This window comes from Dendrobium catenatum, unplaced genomic scaffold, assembly GCF_001605985.2.
Source record: "Dendrobium catenatum unplaced genomic scaffold, ASM160598v2 fragScaff_scaffold_134, whole genome shotgun sequence".
Taxonomy (NCBI): Eukaryota; Viridiplantae; Streptophyta; class Magnoliopsida; order Asparagales; family Orchidaceae; genus Dendrobium; species Dendrobium catenatum.
Window position 1 is genome coordinate 1,547,225 of NW_021318596.1, and position 18,606 is coordinate 1,565,830.

The window sequence follows — 18,606 nt, forward strand, 5'->3', positions numbered from 1 at the left end:
TTGTCTACCCAGTATCGTGGTACTCAATGAATCAAATTTGTAGAAAATAAGATAAAATTAATTTGAGGTTATTATAATCTATCCACCTTAGAAAAATGTTATACTCAATATTTCCCACTACGGACCACTAACAAATAGAACAAAATCACTGATCACCGGTCATATCAATAATCAATAAAATCATGTATTCATTCATTCACACATGCATGCATATCAATCAATCATGTAGCATGTTATTATGTAATGCATTTCAATAATAATAAAAAAATATTCATAGCGGAGAATTATAACGGTGGACCTTTCGGATGCATCTCTCACTTCATATCGACTCAAGCAATATACTCTTGGTTGCATGGGTATATCATCGCTAACTATGTAGGCTACCTTTGACTTCCGCTCACATTCTCATTTCTAATATCAGTTCTGCTCACTGAAACTAAACTAGACATCCAAAACCCTAAAATATGGTTATATTATTATTATTGGTAAAAATGTTACATTTAACTCACTCCTTAATAGCACTAGAATTTTGAAATATGAGAATAGTATGGTATATGTGCAAATATGATCTTTTTGTTACCAAAATAAAAATAATCAAAATATGCTTCTTTTCCCATTTTTAGATGGCCCTCTCCATTCTGTCTCTCCTTTATGGCACGCATGAACAAAAAAAAAGGTGAGAAGTTTAGTCCCACACCATTTTTGAGGCGCTTAATTTTGTTCTATAAAGATTAAAAATGGAGAAAATGTTAGTTGATATTTGCGGGCACTGAAAAGTGAGAAGATGGGTTGACTTGTTCTTCATGGGTTTTCCGCAAGCTGCTTGATTAAGATATTTTATTTTGTTAAATGAGTACTAGGCTTGACGAGCAGCTCATTAATAGGCTTAACAAGCCTAAAATGAATTGAGCCCGAATAGGGGTTTTTTAAATGAGCTCGAGCTTGAACAAAGACCAAAAAAGTTCAAATATTATCAAACTGAGCTCGAACAGAGTCTTAGTAAATAAGCCCAAGCTCAAACATGTCGAAGCTAGGTTCAGCTCGATTTCTTTACAACCCTACCCGTATTAATCATATCTGAAATATTATTCAGTGATCATATAATACTGCCCTAAATTTCTCCTACCACAAATGGGGCACTCTTATACATTACCAGCTGGTATCACGGGTTCTCTTCTAACATCAATAAAATTGCTTCTCTTCTCATTATTTTCTCCTCTTGCCACCTCTTCGCTTGCTCTCTTTCTACTCATATCTTATCATAATTGAAGATTAACCAAATCATTTTCTACTAATCTTTCTCTTTCCACTAATTTTGAAAACTCCATCAATTCTTAATGATACAAGTAGATGTCTCAATTTATCCTTCATTCCTCTCATGAATCTATAACATTTATCCTCAGCATTATCGACTTAGGGTGCATACATGGCTAGTGTAGTAATCTTAACTTTGTACTGCATCACTATCTTATTTCCCTGTTTCAGTCTCATAAAAGCGTCCTGCATTTATCATCATGTTGACAGAAGCACAAACCATTATATGAAGATAACAACAAACTTTGCCCAAGTAATTTTTGCATTCATCTTTCACTAAAACTTCTTCTGCTGCTATCATATTCACTATCTCAACTTCTCCTTCAAATAAAAACACTGCTAGTGATAGTTTTATATTCTCTGAACACTGCATATTGTTAAATGTTTTCTCTATCCTCAATAACCAATCCTTTATATCATATGACTCTATAGTAGCTCTCTTAGGGTTTTAACTTGTGAAATATATGTAAGTGCTTATCCTCTTATCCTCTTTAGTCTCATTGCTTTAAGTTTGCTTGCTCCATGCATCACTCATCAATTGAGTTATCAAACTAGTAAACTGCATCATGCTATCGACGCTTACTAGGGCCACTATACTCTATTCATTTGAAACTTCATATGGATCCATTGCACTTAGTATAGTTCTATTTTCTAACAAATTATAATTTAATCACATATATATGATATAAATTGCAAGAAAAATAAGTCTTAACACTACCCATTTCTACCCATATCAATTATTTTTTATAGCTCTGATTACAAATCAATTCTTTTAATAACATTTGCTCTGATACAAATTGTGATACCCCAAGATCTAATTTTGGATGAATTGCCTATTTCATCTTTCAATTAATCTACCAGAGCCACTAACTCCTTAAATAAGAAAACTGGTGAAAGTAACTATAAATCATATACATCAAATATTTCTATATTCATTCATCAACATTTAATTTATAATAGTGAGGAGATCAATCACTCCATATCAATCTATCTTTTAACTCCCGATTACAAAAGAATAAACTAAAATATATAAATTAAAAGAAATTCTAAAAAAAGTCTGGTATGTCTCATTGTATCTTGACCCCTTTTTGAAAACATGTAAAAACTACGGAATGAGCCAACAACTTAGTAGACTATTAGAATTTATAATTGTAATCAATGCAAGATAATGAAAATAGTATGCTTGTAATCATTCAACCCAAAACAATATAAATATATAACTATAAGAACATGTAACTGCCAATATAAATAGTATCATATCATATGAGCAATAAAAATCAATGCAAGTTGTATATCTTATAAGCAATAATTATTAGCCATAAAAAAGAACTAGTAGGGTTTGTCAGGACTTCATGCATGCCAATAAATTATGTGCCTTTTATGTGTCTTTTCATGTGTATAACTATATATTTCATATCAAACCAATCAAACCGTGAGCCTCTCCTACAAATTTATTGTCCGATCTCATTTTCATAACCTTGATTATCCTAATTCCGCTTTGTATCCTCCATCACAACAAATACAAATATTGCAACAAGAATCTTACTGCGTATCGCTCGTCTTATCATATTTCTCTCCTTTTTTCTCACGAAAGCTTCACTAGTAGGACTGAAACTAAATGACATTCTCTTAATGATAAAAACAAGGGGGATTTTCATACATAACATGTAAAACTCTCATTTACACATTTTAGACTTAAATACAATATTTAACCACATAACGGCTAATGTTTTAAATAACATAAAAGTAACACCCTTCTTATCTTCTCCATTGCCGCAGCCAATCCCATCACCCTTTCCCACCGCACACGCCGCCAGGCTCTTAAATCCCCATCCCCAACCTCATCCTGCTGCAAACCTTCCCGACGAGATCTTCTCATGACTCTTTTCATGAAGATCCCATCACAACTTCCTCGTCCCACCATGATACTTCCTCATTGCAACGTCTCTTGGTCCAATGAGATCCCATCATCTTTCCTTCATCTTCAATGCTTTCATCCATCATCAAAAGTTAAGTGGAAACATTTTATAAATAATAAGATTCAAGTGTTACATATATAAATGGACGAATTTTGAGTGTTTCTTATATACATCCCCCTGAAAACAAATAGAAACAATTTTTTAATTTTAGGCTTAGTTTGGGACGATTTTCTTGCTGCTTCCTAAAACAACTTTTAAGTACAAATATTAATTTTTTTAACTAAAAAGCTGCTTTAAAAAACAGTGAAAAAACCGTCACAAACGAAGCCTTAATGTGCAACATTAGAACAACAACCAACTTCCAATGTATTCCACTCTCAAGTCAATTGAACATCCTCCTCAGAATAACATGCAACATCAACTGGACCAACTATCAAAGAACAAAAATGCTTTTCATTTGCAAGCTAGTTTATCAATAGAATGCCGTGTAATCTGTATTGTAATAGTTACCTGTAACAAAACTGTAAGTTCCTTCAGAGAATATCAAGTACCAGACCATTGCCTCTTACTCTGATCATATCGCAGGGAAGAGCAACTCCCACTTCTAAATTCTTTTGATGTTATCTTATTTATCAACTCCCTTAACCTCTCAGAACCTGGTCCAGGCTGAAAAAATGAATCATTTCCCCTTGATAAGCAAGGATCCTCTCCATCATCTCCATTGCCACTGCACCATGCACCTGGAGTGAACTTCCCTTCAGATCGTCCGAGAAGCTCATGATCAATCTTGTCGAGGACCGGATCATCCTTGGGAAATTTTCTAGCAAAGGGGGCACCACTCTTCACCATGTCATTAAAATCCTTTCTGGAGAGAGTGCGGGGGTGCTGCTTTGGAGGGTTGTCCCAAGCAATGTAATGAAGGTCGTGGCCGACGGTAGTGTTACGGAAGTCGTCGGAATTGCAGATGACAGTATGAAAATAACCTTCAGGAGAGGAGATGAAGTTGACGTAGTACATGAGGATGGTTCTAGGAAGGCTTTCCCAACCCCAGATGCAATACTCGAGGAAGGCCCTGGAAAGCATCACCCATGCAGATCCTATACACAGAATGGTGATAATTTAATCAAGAAAAAAGATTAAGAAAGGAACCAAGAAATTTTTCTAAGAGCATGAACAAGTAAAGATCAAGGTGAGTCTCCAAAGTTTCAGGTGAAACTCAAAGGTGCAAAAATCTCTGTTTGGTATGATTCAGAAGGAGTAATCATGATTGCACCAGTTAGCTAATATTGCTAAATGTTCTTCAATGAAATCAATTTATGACACAATAAAAGGAGAATCAGAGAGACCCACAAAAAAGTTCTTAAAATCTTAAGATAAATCAAGTATAAAATCAAGTCAAGCATGTTGTATATGAGATCATATTTTATAACTTGAAATTTGCAATGATTGACTATATTATTTTATCAAACACACAGATATCTGGCATAAAATATGAGCAAAATATTTAATGCAGTATGTGCAAAAAGATTATGTAGAACATGGTTTCAGAAGCAAAATATATGATTGTGGAAAAGATAATGGAGATAGAATCCTATAAAGGAACAATATTCATAAGCCTACAATGAGGCAGAAGGTTAAAGGCTAATTTCTAACCCTTTACAATAAGAATATCAAGTTGGGGCATAGAGAAATGTGATACAAATTATTAATTGGAGGTCAAAAATATTTAATGCAGTATGTGCAAGATTATGTAGAACATGGTTTCAGAAGCAAAATATATGATTGTGGAAAAGATAATGGAGATAGAATCCTATAAAGGAACAATATTCATAAGCCTACAATGAGGCAGAAGGTTAAAGGCTCATTTCTAACCCTTTACAATAAGAATATCAAGTTGGGGCATAGAGAAATGTGATACAAATTATTAATTGGAGGTCAAATTCGGTCATACATTTGATTTTATCCTAATTATCCTGATTTCACAACTTTTTTGGAGACTTAAGCTTCGTTTGGGACGGCTTTCTTACTGCTTCTTAAAACAACTTTTTAGTACAAAATTAAAATTTTGTTCACTAGAAAGCTGCTTTAAGAAGCAGTAAAATAGCCGTCCCAAACGAAGCCTTAGTACCCGTGACATTTACTTGCCTCTCATTGAGTGACCAGGTGACCTTCAATTATGCAACTTTTGTGCCTCCTGTCATATTTACAGATAATGCAAGCACGGGGAGCAAATGCAAAGCAATTACTCTCCATATCCTAGTCTCTTCAGCAAGGAATGAAGAGTATTAATCATCCCCAACATGCCAATGTAAAGGGAAAATCAACAATTCACACATAACAAAATTCTAAAAAATAAAGTGAACAATATAAGATAAACCAAATCTGACACAGAGATGAGAAACCAGATTGAATATCAGGGAAACCAAACCTATTTACCTGTGAACAATTTGAAAGATGTCGGTAACTCTCGCCGTTCACTAGTGACAACAACATCAAACTTCTTTGACAAGTACAACCCAGGATCAATGATGATTGGCTTTGCTCTCTGGTTCCTGCATTAAAAAAGAATATTTTAGCAATATTGATCTTCAATATAATAAGAACAATGCTAAAAAAAGTCTATTAGCAAGAAGCTATACGCTTACACTTTCCAGCCTGTGCTCTGAGAGTGTTCAATAAAATTGAGGTCTCTAGGTACAGAAGAAAAAACATGGAGTATGTCTGCCAAAAAAAGCAAAGGTCAGTATAATTTGTTGCAAATGAAAATAATGAGAAGAGGAAAAGATTCTGCAGGATCAACAGTTAGGGTATCTTCAACCGAAAATCTCATTTTTCACTCCAAAATGTCATGAAATCTCCAATCGAACTCCATTTTGCCCCCTTTTGCGAAGGTAACGGTCGTTCTCTTCTTTCGCACGTTTCTTCGGCAAGTTCAGTAGAGACAGAAAAATGTCGAAGATGAACAGCGCAATGCCAATATTGGCGAAAATTGCGCAATATGAGGCTCGCCTTGAGGCCTGCCTTTGCGCAATTCCAGTAAAAATCGCCTTTATGCTTACGCCTCGAGTTTTTTTTATGAGGCTTGCGCCTCAACTTGGTTGAGGCCCGCCTCGCCTCACTGGCATGAGGCTTACGCCTCACACTATATATATATTAAAACTTACATAAATTTTGAAGTAAATGCCCGACATTGGACTCTATAGAAGAGGCCCGAAACTCTATAGGAGAGGAGGAAGGGGAGAGAGCAGTTCACCATAATGATGATTCAAATGAAGAACCCCTTAGTGATGACAGTGCTGATCACTTATGAGTTCTTATGTGATATTTCATTGCTATTTATTTTTGGAAATTTGAATTATATGTTAATGAAAAGAATACTCGGATTTGGGAAAGATAGAATTTTGAGTTGAACTATATTTCATGTTGTCTTATTATTGAGATATTTTGATTTCACTTCATATCTTATGATTTTTTATATTTTATATTATTCACTCGTTAGTATATAAAAAATTTATCATTTAATGTTTACACAATCTTTTGATTTTGAGGCTTACGCCTTGCCTCACGAATGAAAAACGCCTCAATACCCAAATACGCAATTTTAAATATTGCCCGCAATCAAGTAGATGAAGTTTTACCGTTCGGCTGGAGCTCACGAGTGACGTCATTCAAGCGTTTGGAGTTCGGTTGGAGATGCCCTTAGCTAATGCATGAGCTTAAATGGTACAGATCAATCCAAAAAAATAAAAATTGAAAGACATGTGAAAGGCCCCATGGTTGAGAGTACATTTTGCTTCTTTAAGGGAAATAAATACATGCCAATTTTGATTATCAAGTGTATCCTAAGATCAGAAATATAAAACAGAGAAGTGGAGATCAGTGCTCACCATCTTGTGTCATTAGAGGATAATCAGAAGCACTAAGGTTGATGAACCAATCCCATTTCAAGTTCTCTTTCAATAAGATTGCAATGGCATGAAGAGTACATGCAATCATCGTCGGACCCCTGTAAGTCACTAGATTTCCTTTTGCAATAACGCGCACATTGTCGATCACACTGAACACTGAATCACCTTTAACATACATTGCCAACTCAATCCTTTCCCTCGGTGGAGCTTCAAGATCTAGATGAAGAATATACTGATTTCTTGGATGATATATAGCTTGTAGTGTCCTCCTCATTCTTTGACTGTCACCCTTCGTTCCAGTTAGAAGATAAGCTATCCGCGGTGCTTCAATTTCCACAAGAGAATGCCTCTCTACATCCTTACTATTTTCCAAATCAATCGAATTCCAATCAGAATTATCCATACCAGTGAACAATACAATATCTGGAGTCATAGAATCCTCACTATAATGAGGGGAGAAAAGCCCGGATAATGTTGCCAAAAGTAAAGTAACAGAAACCAACAAGCTTGCTAAGAATGGAAGAAGCCATCTTCTATCACTAAAAGGCCTTCCAGAGTGGGCACTGCCATTTTTCCTCATACTTCTTTAGAGCTCCAAAATCCAACAAGTAAATCAACTAATAGCCAAACTTTCAACTTCTCCAAAGATGGGCTCAAAAACATCTGAGGAGAATCAAAGGCACGTGGTAGCAGAACCAAAGCCTCCTCTTCCAGCACTGGAGGAATTACAGACTTTAGCTTTGTGACATGATGCAACGAGCGAATTCAAAATGTTGCAGATTGATTATAATGCAATAGAGTTTCCGCAAACGAAAACCTTTCCTCAGAGCTAGAAGAAAGTTAGGGTTCAGTAGCAAAAAGAAAAACCCACGAAATTACATAATGAAGATGTTTAGATGAAAAATAAATCGCTGGTGTAATTGAAACTTCAGATCTAGACGGATTTCCGGAAGCCAACTTCCAAGCGATCCACAAGAGGGCACGAATCCTAAGCTAAAGATTCTTAATTAAATAGAACAAAGAGATGATTTTGACAGCACAGCGCTAGAAAAATCTTCCTGTTCTTGGACCAAAGAAACCTACGACAAAGGTTGAGTTAAAGAAAGCAGTTTGGCACAGAAATGATCAAGCATCGAAGTCACTTACTTGAGCAGCAAAGGTCAGACAAAGAAAAAAAACGAAATTTGAGTTAACGACGAAAGCTGATAATACAAAAATCAACAGAAATGAACAACGGGACTGCAGAGGTGGAGATTTAGGTTTCCTCTCTGCGGATTGGGAGAGGTAAAAGCTTCTCCGAGAGACAAACGGCAAGAGTTACGGAGCCTTTACGAAATCCCACTGTGTTCTCCCAAATAAAAAGTAAAATTAAAAAATCCCACTGTGATTCTTTATGGCTGGACTTCCGTTCAGCTAAAATCCGTTTTCTTAAAAAGAATTATAGCCAATATTTTTTAAGAATTTTAGCCTTTTTAGTTTAATGCAAGAGAATGGGGTGTTACAATAGATTTTTGGATCAGATTCAGCTCTAATTTGAAATAAATTCACCTTCAACTGACTCAATCTGAATCTGATCCGATTAGATAGCAGTTCAAAAATTCAAATTCAAATCTGACCCATCCCAATCCGAGTTGACCTGTCCCAACCTACTAACTCACAAGATTGCGAGAGCAAGCACGTGATTGCGAGAGCAAGTAGATGAGGCTTCTTGCCTATGAGGCCACAAGGGCGAGCCGTGTTAAATATTGACACCCCTACATCAAGGTAAAGATTCATTTGATATAACCTTTTTCATTATTTTATTTTTTATATCACTATCATATTTTTTTTATTAATTATTATTTTTTTGGAGATTTACATACATATCACTATATAATACTCTATTTACATATTTGACATCTAAAACTTTAATATTACATTCATTTTCATATCAAATATGAGTGATAGGAAAGAAATATGAGTGATATATTTAGTATTAAAATAAAAAATGGTGATATGTATATAATATTAAAAGTTTTAAATGTTAGATGTTAGATATGTAAATACGATGGTATAAAGTGATATGTATGTAAATTTCTCTTTTTTTAATAATGTGATGAAAATAATTTTTTATCCGCTACAATGTGATAACTATAAAAAATTAATATTATTTTTTGACAGGAAAAAAACTGCATTCTAGAATTATTCTACAATTCTATAATTATTCTTATAAAAAATTATAACCATTTCAAACATATTATTAAAATTTCAAGAAAATATCTCCTAATTTTTACTAAAAAAGAACAACTTTAAGAAAAATTGAGAAGAAATAAATTTGATAAAAAAAATGAAAACTTAAGCTTATTATAGATTGATACTATTATATCAGATTTTTTATATTCATAATGCGCTCCATATTTATTCATTAAAAAAATGGGTTATAAATAAAGTGAATAGAGTATTAGAGAATAAAATGGAATCATAACAATAATTTGACTTACAAAGAAGAATAAGATCATACTAATGTGAAACATTTGAGAAATGAGCAAATTCCTATAATGAATATTTAGGTTTCATTTGGAACGGTTTTTTTATTACTTCTTAAAGCATTTTTTTAGTATAAAAATTTCAGTTTTTATACTATAAAGTTGTTTTAAGAAACATTAAAAAAAATCATCCCAAACGAAGTCTTTTGGGGCAGCTTTTGGCCACTGTTTTTACCCTTTTTAAGAAATTTTTGCACTAAAAAACTATTATAAAAAGCAATAAGTTGTCTCAAAGGAAACCTTAATTTATGCAGGATGCTCATTGTGGAATGTTGAAATGCAAAGACTAATTAGACTTCAATTTGGAAGAGATTGTATTCTCCTATGTATTAGGGAAGGTAGACATACTTTCTCAAACATATTGAAGCTTGATGTCAACCCACACAGGGAGGAATCAGATTAATTATTCTGTGAAGATGTCAAATGCTATTAGAAGACCAATCAGAATGCATCACATCGCCCATGTGCTCGATACTGCTGATGTGATGCATTCTGATTGGTCTTCGGATGATGTTCTGCGTCAGGTCTCCGCACAAAATAATTTCTCCATAGAGAGGCATAAGATTGGGCTGATGCTGATATAAGTTGACAGGCTTAGAGTGATGACCATAATATATGGCTATCAACATATTGAATATTGATAATAACTTGATAAGACAAATATCATGAGTATGTGATTATTAACTAGTTAAGATGTATGACTCCTATGAATACATGTGATGGAAAATGACCTATACACTAATAGCTAAAGGCATAAATTATTTCTAATATGATATAAACTCTTTTATCTAACATGGCAAAACAACAAATGATATAAAACCTATATTACAATTTATGTCACCTGTATGTGAGTTTTGTTATTAAAGTCATAATATTCATTCAATATTTCTTTACTTATTATAATATGATTTAACAACCCAATTTTTGAAAAATAATTGAAAATAAAAAATCCGACTTTCTGTTTAAATTGGAGCACAACGGGACTAATCTTTCAAGAGTTGTGGTATTAAGCCTGAAGCACAGCGGTGCCAGAAAATGTCACCGCGACATTGAAGCCTCTGTTTGTATAGTAATTCTTGATTTGAAATGTATCACTGTGGCGCTGAATGGTGGTTCTGTGATGCTACCCACTAAAAGATTATTTTTACATAATATTTTTCCTACTCACAATCCCTAATTTTCCCAACCAGCACCGGCTTGCTGAGCAAGGGAGAGAAGAAGGTGACAAGGAAGGATGAGAGATAAATGAAAATCTAAAATTTTGGTCTTCAGATCGCTTTGTCGCTTTTACAAAAATTGTTCAGATTAAGGTAGGTGATTCTAATCCTATCTCTATTTTCAAATATTTTGATTTTGATCGTTGAATTTTTCTCAAAATTGATTTTACTATATTTTCCTTGATTTTATTGAACTTTTACAACACAACTTTTTGTATGTTATCGTACTAATTATCTTGGATATTTTGATTGCAACATTTATGAATTTTAAATAGAAGTTATTGAATTTTGTATGATTTATATTTTATAGAAATTATGTATTTTTTAAGCATATTATTAATACAAGCATTACGAATGAAAATCTATATATGATTGGGTAATAATTAGTCATTATTACTATAATAATATTGTGATAATAATACATGTAAGGACAAGTAAAAGTTGGTTTCATTAATATTGGTTGGAGACTGATTGACTTATACATGCATGATGGTACGTTGACGGGCTTTTGTCTTATCCTCTACTGATTCACTAATTGTAAGTTATATTGAGATGATTACTATGCCAACGGGCAAAGAGTGACGCCTTTGTTTATTGAGCCAACAATTTACTGATAAATATAGAATATTGGAACAATGTCGATTAAGTTAGAATTTCTTATTTGTTTAGCGTGACTACCAAAATGCATGCCATTGATTTTTGTTATTGTTACTATATGATTTGACCACTTAATTGTTATTGTTTATTAATTTATTATCATTATACAAATTTACTATTTCGGCCATTAATTTTACTAACAAGGCTCTTGTTGTTACCAATATCGGCACCGATAATGTATAATACTACTGATTTATTATATTGATACTAAGCACGTGACATACTGAGCATTTAATATAATTATTTGATATTGATATATAATACATGGATAGCATGTGTACACTACTGACCTCATTTTGTGTCGCATGCATAAATTTCAAATTTCAAACTCATGACCCTTGCTGAGTCCAAAACATGGGTGAGTCACTTTGATCATGTTGATTTGGTCAACTTAGTCAAAGTGGTCAAATTGTTTAAAAATAAAAAATATCAAAAAAGTAGAGCATCCGGGCAGGGTCGTGACAGCGGGTCAACCCAAACCTGGAATTTTTAGGTTGGGTTTGAGTCGAGTCAACGGGTAGGATCAATTTTTGACACACAACTTTACTGGTTATAGCTCTACTGCTACTGTATGTGTGTTTTACTATTTCTATATTGATTCATGATCATATTAATGTTACTATTATGATTTGATTAACAATATGCATATTGCTCTTTTTCATACTTTGAGTTTAGTTGTAGGATTTGGTTACTTGATGGGCTCTTAAGCTTATTATATATAATTAAATGATTTCATGTCAGGATAATGGAGTATGAGTGTGAGATTGATCAGGATCCTTCAGGTTCAAATTCTTGTTACTTTAGCTATTCTTTTGTACTCATTACAAAGTAGTTGTGATATGATTATATAGATAGTGAGTAGTGTACATGATTTTTTGAGAAAATGAATACATATCTATATATTGATATTTTTATCGATAGATTCACTTATGCTAATATTTATATTTATAAAATAAATTAGGTAGCTCTAATTGTTGTTTATAAATGTTAAAAGAATAATTCTTCCTAATTAAAATTTTTGGCATCACATATTATGCCTACAATCATACAATTAATTATATTTTTAATAGTATTGATAATAACTATAAATCATATACATCAAATATTTCTATATTCATTCATCAAAACTTAATTTATAATAGTCAAGAGATCAATCACTCCATATCAATCTATCTTTTAACTCCTGATCACAAAAGAATAAACTAAAATATAAATTAAAAAAGAAATTCTAAACAAGTCTGGTATGTCTCACTGTATCTTGACCCCTTTTTGAAAACATGTAAAAACTACAGAGTGAGCTAACAGCTCAGTAGACTATCAGAATCTATAATTGTAATCAATGCAAGATAATGAAAATAGTATGCTTGTAATCATTCAACCCAAAACAATATAAATATATAACTATAAGAATATGTAACTGCCAACATAAATAGTATCATATCATATAAGCAATAATTATTAACCATAAAAAAGGACAAATAGGGTTTGTCATGACTTTATGCATGCCAATAAATTATGTGCTTTTTATGTGTCTTTTCATGTGTATAAGTATATATTTCATATCAAATCAATCGAATCGTGAGCCTCTTCTTCTACCGATTCATTGTCCAATCCGATTTTCATAACCTTGATTTTCTTTATAATTTCTATCCTAATTCCGCTTTGCATACTCCACAGCAATTACAAATATTGCAAAAAGAATCTTAATGCATATCCCCCCTCTTATCATATTTCTCTCTTTTTTCTCACGAAAGCTTCACTAGTAGGACTGAAACTAAATGACATTCTCTGAATGAAAAAAAAAAAACAAGGGAAATTTGCATAAATAACATCTAAAACTTCCATTCACACACTTTAGACTTAAATTCACTATGTACCCACATAACATCTAAAGCTTTAAATAACATAAAAGTAACATCCTACTTATCTTCTCCGTTGCCGCCGCCAATCCCATCACCCTTCCCCCTTCCCCCTTCCCCACCGCACACGCCGCCAGGCTCTTAAATCCCCGTTGGCGCTGAATGGTGGTGTTGTGATGCTACCCACTAAAAGATTATTTTTATATAATATTTTTCTACTCACAATCCCTTATTTTTCCAACTAGTACCGGCTTGCCGAGCAAGGGAGAGAAGAAGGTGACAGGGAATGATGAGAGATGAAGGAAAATCTAAAATTTTGGTCCTCAGATCGCTTTGTCGCTTTACAAAAATTGTTCTGATTAAGTAGGTGATTATAATCATATCTCTCTTTTCAAAGATTTTGATTTTGATCGTTGAATTTTTCTCAAAATTGATTTTACCATATTTTCCTTGATTTTATTGAACTTTTACAACACAACTTTTTGTATGTTATCGTACTAATTATCTTGGATATTTTGATTGCAACATTTATGAATTTTATAAGGTAAAATATAAGTTATTGAATTTTGTATGATTTATATTATATAGAAATTATGTATTTTTTAAGCATATTATTAATACAAGCATTACAAATGAAAATGTATATATGATTGGGCCGGGTAATATTAGTCATTATTACTATAATAATAATGTGATAATAATACATGTAAGGACAAGCAAAAGTTGGTTTCACTAATGTTGGTTGGAGAGTGATTGACCTATACATGATGGTAGATTAATGGGCTTTTGTCTTATCCTCTACTGATTCACTGATTGTGAATTATATGGAGATGATTACTGTGCAAACGGGCAAAGAGTGATGTCTTTGTTTATTGAGCCAACAATATAATGATAAAGATACAATACCGGAAAAATGTCGATTAAGTTAGAACTTCTCATTTGTTTAGCGTGACTACCACAATGCATGTCATTGATTTATTGTTATTGTTACTATATGATTTGACAACTTTATTGTTATTGCTTATTAATTTATTATCATTGTACGAATTTACTATTTCTGCCATTAATTTTACTAACAACACTAGGCTCTTGTTGTTACCAATATGGGCAGCGATAATGTATAATACTACTGATTTACTATATTGATACTAAGCATGTGACATGCTGAATATTTAATATAATGATTTGATATTGATATATAATATATGGATAGCATGTGTACACTACTGACCTCATTTTTGTGTCGCATGCATACATTTCAAATTTCAAACTCATGCCCCTTGATGAGTCCAAAACATGGGTGAGTCACTTTGATCATGTTGATTTGGTTAACTTAGTCAAAGTGGTCAAATTGATTAAAAAATAAAAAATATCAAAAAAGTCAAAGTTTGTCACTTGTCACCCGCCGCTACCGCACACCAATGGCCAAAAAGATAAAAATAAAATAAATTTTAAATCCAAAAAATTCCTAAAACTTAAAAACTTCACAAAAAAATATTCATTTCTAAGCCAAATTAATGATCTTGGGCTCTATGGAACTAGAACGGCATGACCTACATTTTAAAAATAAAATTAAAGTGTTATGTTGAATATGTGGAATATTTTATAAATTACTCCCCAATTGGCATCATCTTGGGCTCAAATTTGAACAAAGTGAACTAGGGGATGTTCCCTATATCCCCTAATTTACTATAGGTAGATGAGACCCCCAACTTCTATAGTTGATTTTTCAAAGTTATGGGTCATTATTTGTCCCAAAACTTTAGAAAAATCACTTACGTCCATGCACGTAGGCTTAGGTCATCTTATTACATACATCATTTTACATATCAATGCATCATTTGCATGTCACTTGCTTACACATATGTTTGATAGAAACATAGAGAAATAACAAAGAAAATAAACATTAGAATACATAGAAGATGAGCTCAAGGAATTTCATTAGCTGAATTTCTATTACATCACAGTAACATATATAGCTAAGAATATTGAGTAGTACAGAGGTTGTTATAACGGAACATGTGCGAAAGGTGGAATGTCGAGCTTGCTGTAGCATAACATAACACGTGCTGCTGACTGGACTTTACTAATGCTTTTAGCACTATGTCCATAACAGGCCCCGTCAAACTGAAGAGGCATTTGCTGAAATTAGTTTGCTAGAAAGAAATTTAAACTTTGTGATCGGTAAGGAAGTGAAAATATTAGCAATTTGATCCTGGGTAGCTAAGTGATGAACAATGATTTGTTTATTTTGAATGCAATCCCTTATAAAATGACAATCAACCTCAATATGCTTGGTCCGAGCATGAAAAATAGGATTGTTTGCAAGCACAATTGTCGACGTGTTGTCACAATATAATGGAGTGGGAGCCGTCGGAGAGAGGTTGAAATATGAAAGTAAACGTCGAAGCCATATAATTTCCGATGCTGCAGTAGCTAAAGCTCGATATTCAGCTTCGGTCGAGGAGCGAGCTACCGTTGATTGTTTCTTCACATGCCAAGAGATGAGTGAATTGCCAAGAAAATTATAATAACCGGAGACTGATTTGCGGTCTTGAGAGTCACCAGCCCAATCTGAATTAGCATAGCCTTAAAGATCCATGGAACCTCGATAAAGTGGAAGACCATAAGAGAGAGTACCATTTACAAACCGAAGCAATCGTTTAAGTTGTTCAAAATGCAATTGCAGTGGAGTATGCATATGCTAACATACTTGCTGAAAAACAAAGGTAATGTCAGGCCGAGTCAGCGTCAAATACTGCAATGAACCAGCCAACTGGCAGTAGAGAACAGGATCAGAGAAATATGGCTGAGTTTGCGGATCTGCTGCAGATTTAAGTGTACTCGGTGTGGAAACATGTTTACTATTGTCCATCCTAGCTTTGTGAAGAATTGTCATAGCATACTGAGTTGATTTAAATGAACGCCATAAGGAGTAGCAGTAACTTGAATACACAGAAATTGTGAAAGGCAGCCAAGATGACGCATAGAAAATTTAGATTGTAAGCTGGTAAGTAAAATGTTCAAAATTGCTTGATCATTTCCAGTCAATAAAATGTCATCAACATATATTAAAATGTAAAGAATTGTGGAACCAGAATGATACACCCTGAGCGAAGGATCGGCTGCACTGAAATGAAAACCAAACTGTTGAAGATGACTAGACAATGTGGCGTACCATTGACGAGATGACTGCTTTAAGCCGTATATCGCTTTCTTAAGATGGCATACGTGGTATGGATAAAGAGAATCAACAAATCCTGGAGGTTGCTTCATATACACATGGTCAGTAAGATGGACATCGAGAAATGCATTCAAAATATGTAACTGAACAATTGACCAAGAATTATGAAGAGCAACGAGGATGAAGACCCGAACCGTGGGCATCTTCGCCACAGGACTGAATGTCTCCTGATAGTCCAAACCGGGTGCTTGATTGAAGCCTTGCGCAACTAAACGAACTTTGTATCTAGCAATTTTCCCATCTGAATTTAGTTTGGTGCGGTATATCCATTTGCAGCCGAGCACATTGTGAGCCGTAGAGGAGGGAACAAGGTCCCATGTACCTTGTGATTGAAGTGCTTGAAACTCAGCCGACATAGCCTTCCGCCAATGTTCTAGTTTGGATGCCTGGAAAAAACTAGTGGGATCTTCTGGAGAAAGGATATGAGCAAGATTAAATGTTTGTTTGGGTTTTTTTATGCCATTCTTAAGCCAAGTAAGCATAGGATGAACACTGGGAATTGGTGGGGACGACAACTGAAGTGAAGAATGAGCAGTAGAAGAAGGTGATGGGGAACTAGTTGAAACAACAAGTGGAAATTCTAATTGTGTTTGAGGTAATGACAAAGATGTTGAAAGAGGCTGGCTAGTAGATGTTGACATTGGAAAAAAATATGCGGGAACTAATAATAAAGGTGGAGTGTTCACTGAATATGTATGGTGAACCGTGGATGTGGTTGATTGAGAGAAAGGAAAAACATATTCATTAAAGATAACATGGCGAGATATGTAAACCTTGTTTGTATATATATCAAGGCATCTATAACTTTCTGAAGTGGTGCATAACCAATAAAAACACAGGAATGAGAGAATGGAGAAAGTTTGTTAGAGCTATATGGACGAAGCCATGGATAGCATAAGCACCCAAACACTTTAAGATGATCATATGAAGGGGATTTGTGATAAAGCAGCTCATACGGAGAGACTGCGGAGGTGGTAGAAGAAGGCAATCGATTTATCAAATAGACTACGGTAAGAAGAGTTTCCACCCATAAGTAATGAGGAAAATGAGCTGCAAATAATAAAGATCGCATAATTTCAGAGATATGACGGTGTTTACGCTCAGCATCCCCGTTTTGAGATACGGTATAAGGACATGTATATTGATGGAGTATACCATGGTGCTTTAAATAAAGCTGAAATTGAGTGTTCAAATACTCACCACCACCATCAGTGCGTAAGGTTTTGATAGAAGTCTTAAACTGACATTCTATCATGTGTTTGAATTCACAAAATTTTAAAAACGCATTAGATTTCTTAATCAAATGATATACCCAAGTGAATCGAGTGCAATCATCTACAAACAATAAAGAATAATGATAACCAGAAGCAGAAGACGTGGGAGAAGGACCCCATATATCGGAATGGATTAAAGCAAAAGACTCATTACAACGATTTAAAGAGGATACAAAAGGAAGACGATAGCCTTGGCCAATCAACATACATGACAAACAGAGGAGATTACATTAGTGCGAATATAAGCACATTGCTTAGATAACGAAGCTAAAATGCGAGATGATGGATGGCCCAATCGATGATGCTAGAGATCGGAAACCACTTGCACAGAAAATAAAGCTAGAGAGGACAGCCGCGGATTGGATGCAGAGGAGGAACAAACTGGATAAAGCCCGTTAATATAGGGTCCCCAAAGAAGAAGCTGCTGAGTCTTCCGATCCTTAATAAGATATCCATGAGGAGAAAAGGAAATATCACAGTTATTATCAGTAGCTAGACGATGAACCGAGAGAAGATTAAAGGAAAGGTTGGGAATAAGATGAAGGTGAGATAATTATAGACTACCTGCAAGAGTAGGCAGAATACATTTACTAATGGATTGAATAGGTATGGACTGCCCATTACCTAGAATGACTTGGTTTGTATCATTATACGACTGAGAGGACTGAAGCATATTGGAATCGGAAGTG

General features: G+C 34.0%; 1 protein-coding gene across 4 annotated transcripts; it reads right to left on the minus strand.

The window, feature by feature from the left end:
* Window positions 1–2,965: 2,965 nt before the first annotated feature.
* LOC110111390 (beta-glucuronosyltransferase GlcAT14B-like) lies at window positions 2,966–8,516 on the minus strand. 4 transcript variants are annotated; one of them, XM_028700630.1, is made up of 5 exons: window positions 7,121–8,111; window positions 5,879–5,954; window positions 5,670–5,785; window positions 3,744–4,330; window positions 2,966–3,296 (listed from the first exon to the last, which is right to left on the minus strand). In XM_028700630.1, the coding sequence occupies exons 1-4, from the start codon at window positions 7,719–7,721 to the stop codon at window positions 3,777–3,779; spliced, it is 1,347 nt and encodes a 448-aa protein (XP_028556463.1). In that variant the 5' UTR covers window positions 7,722–8,111; the 3' UTR covers window positions 2,966–3,296; window positions 3,744–3,776. The 4 variants fall into 4 exon arrangements, with proteins under 4 accessions (XP_028556463.1, XP_020698898.1, XP_020698896.1 ...); XM_020843239.2 differs by having other exon boundaries at window positions 2,966–3,304; XM_020843237.2 differs by lacking the exon at window positions 2,966–3,296 and adding an exon at window positions 3,552–3,663.
* Window positions 8,517–18,606: the final 10,090 nt, after the last annotated feature.

Excerpts from the sequence above, each read along its gene's own strand:
- LOC110111390 (XM_028700630.1), bottom strand. The coding sequence starts at position 7,721 with ATGAGGAAAAATGGCAGTGCCCACTCTGGAAGGCCTTTTAGTGATAGA. Across the intron at positions 5,955-7,120 it reads TCCTCTAATGACACAAGATG|ACATACTCCATGTTTTTTCT; the intron begins GTGAGCACTGAT and ends TTTTTTTGGCAG. Across the intron at positions 5,786-5,878 it reads CAGAGCACAGGCTGGAAAGT|GAACCAGAGAGCAAAGCCAA; the intron begins GTAAGCGTATAG and ends TTTTTAATGCAG.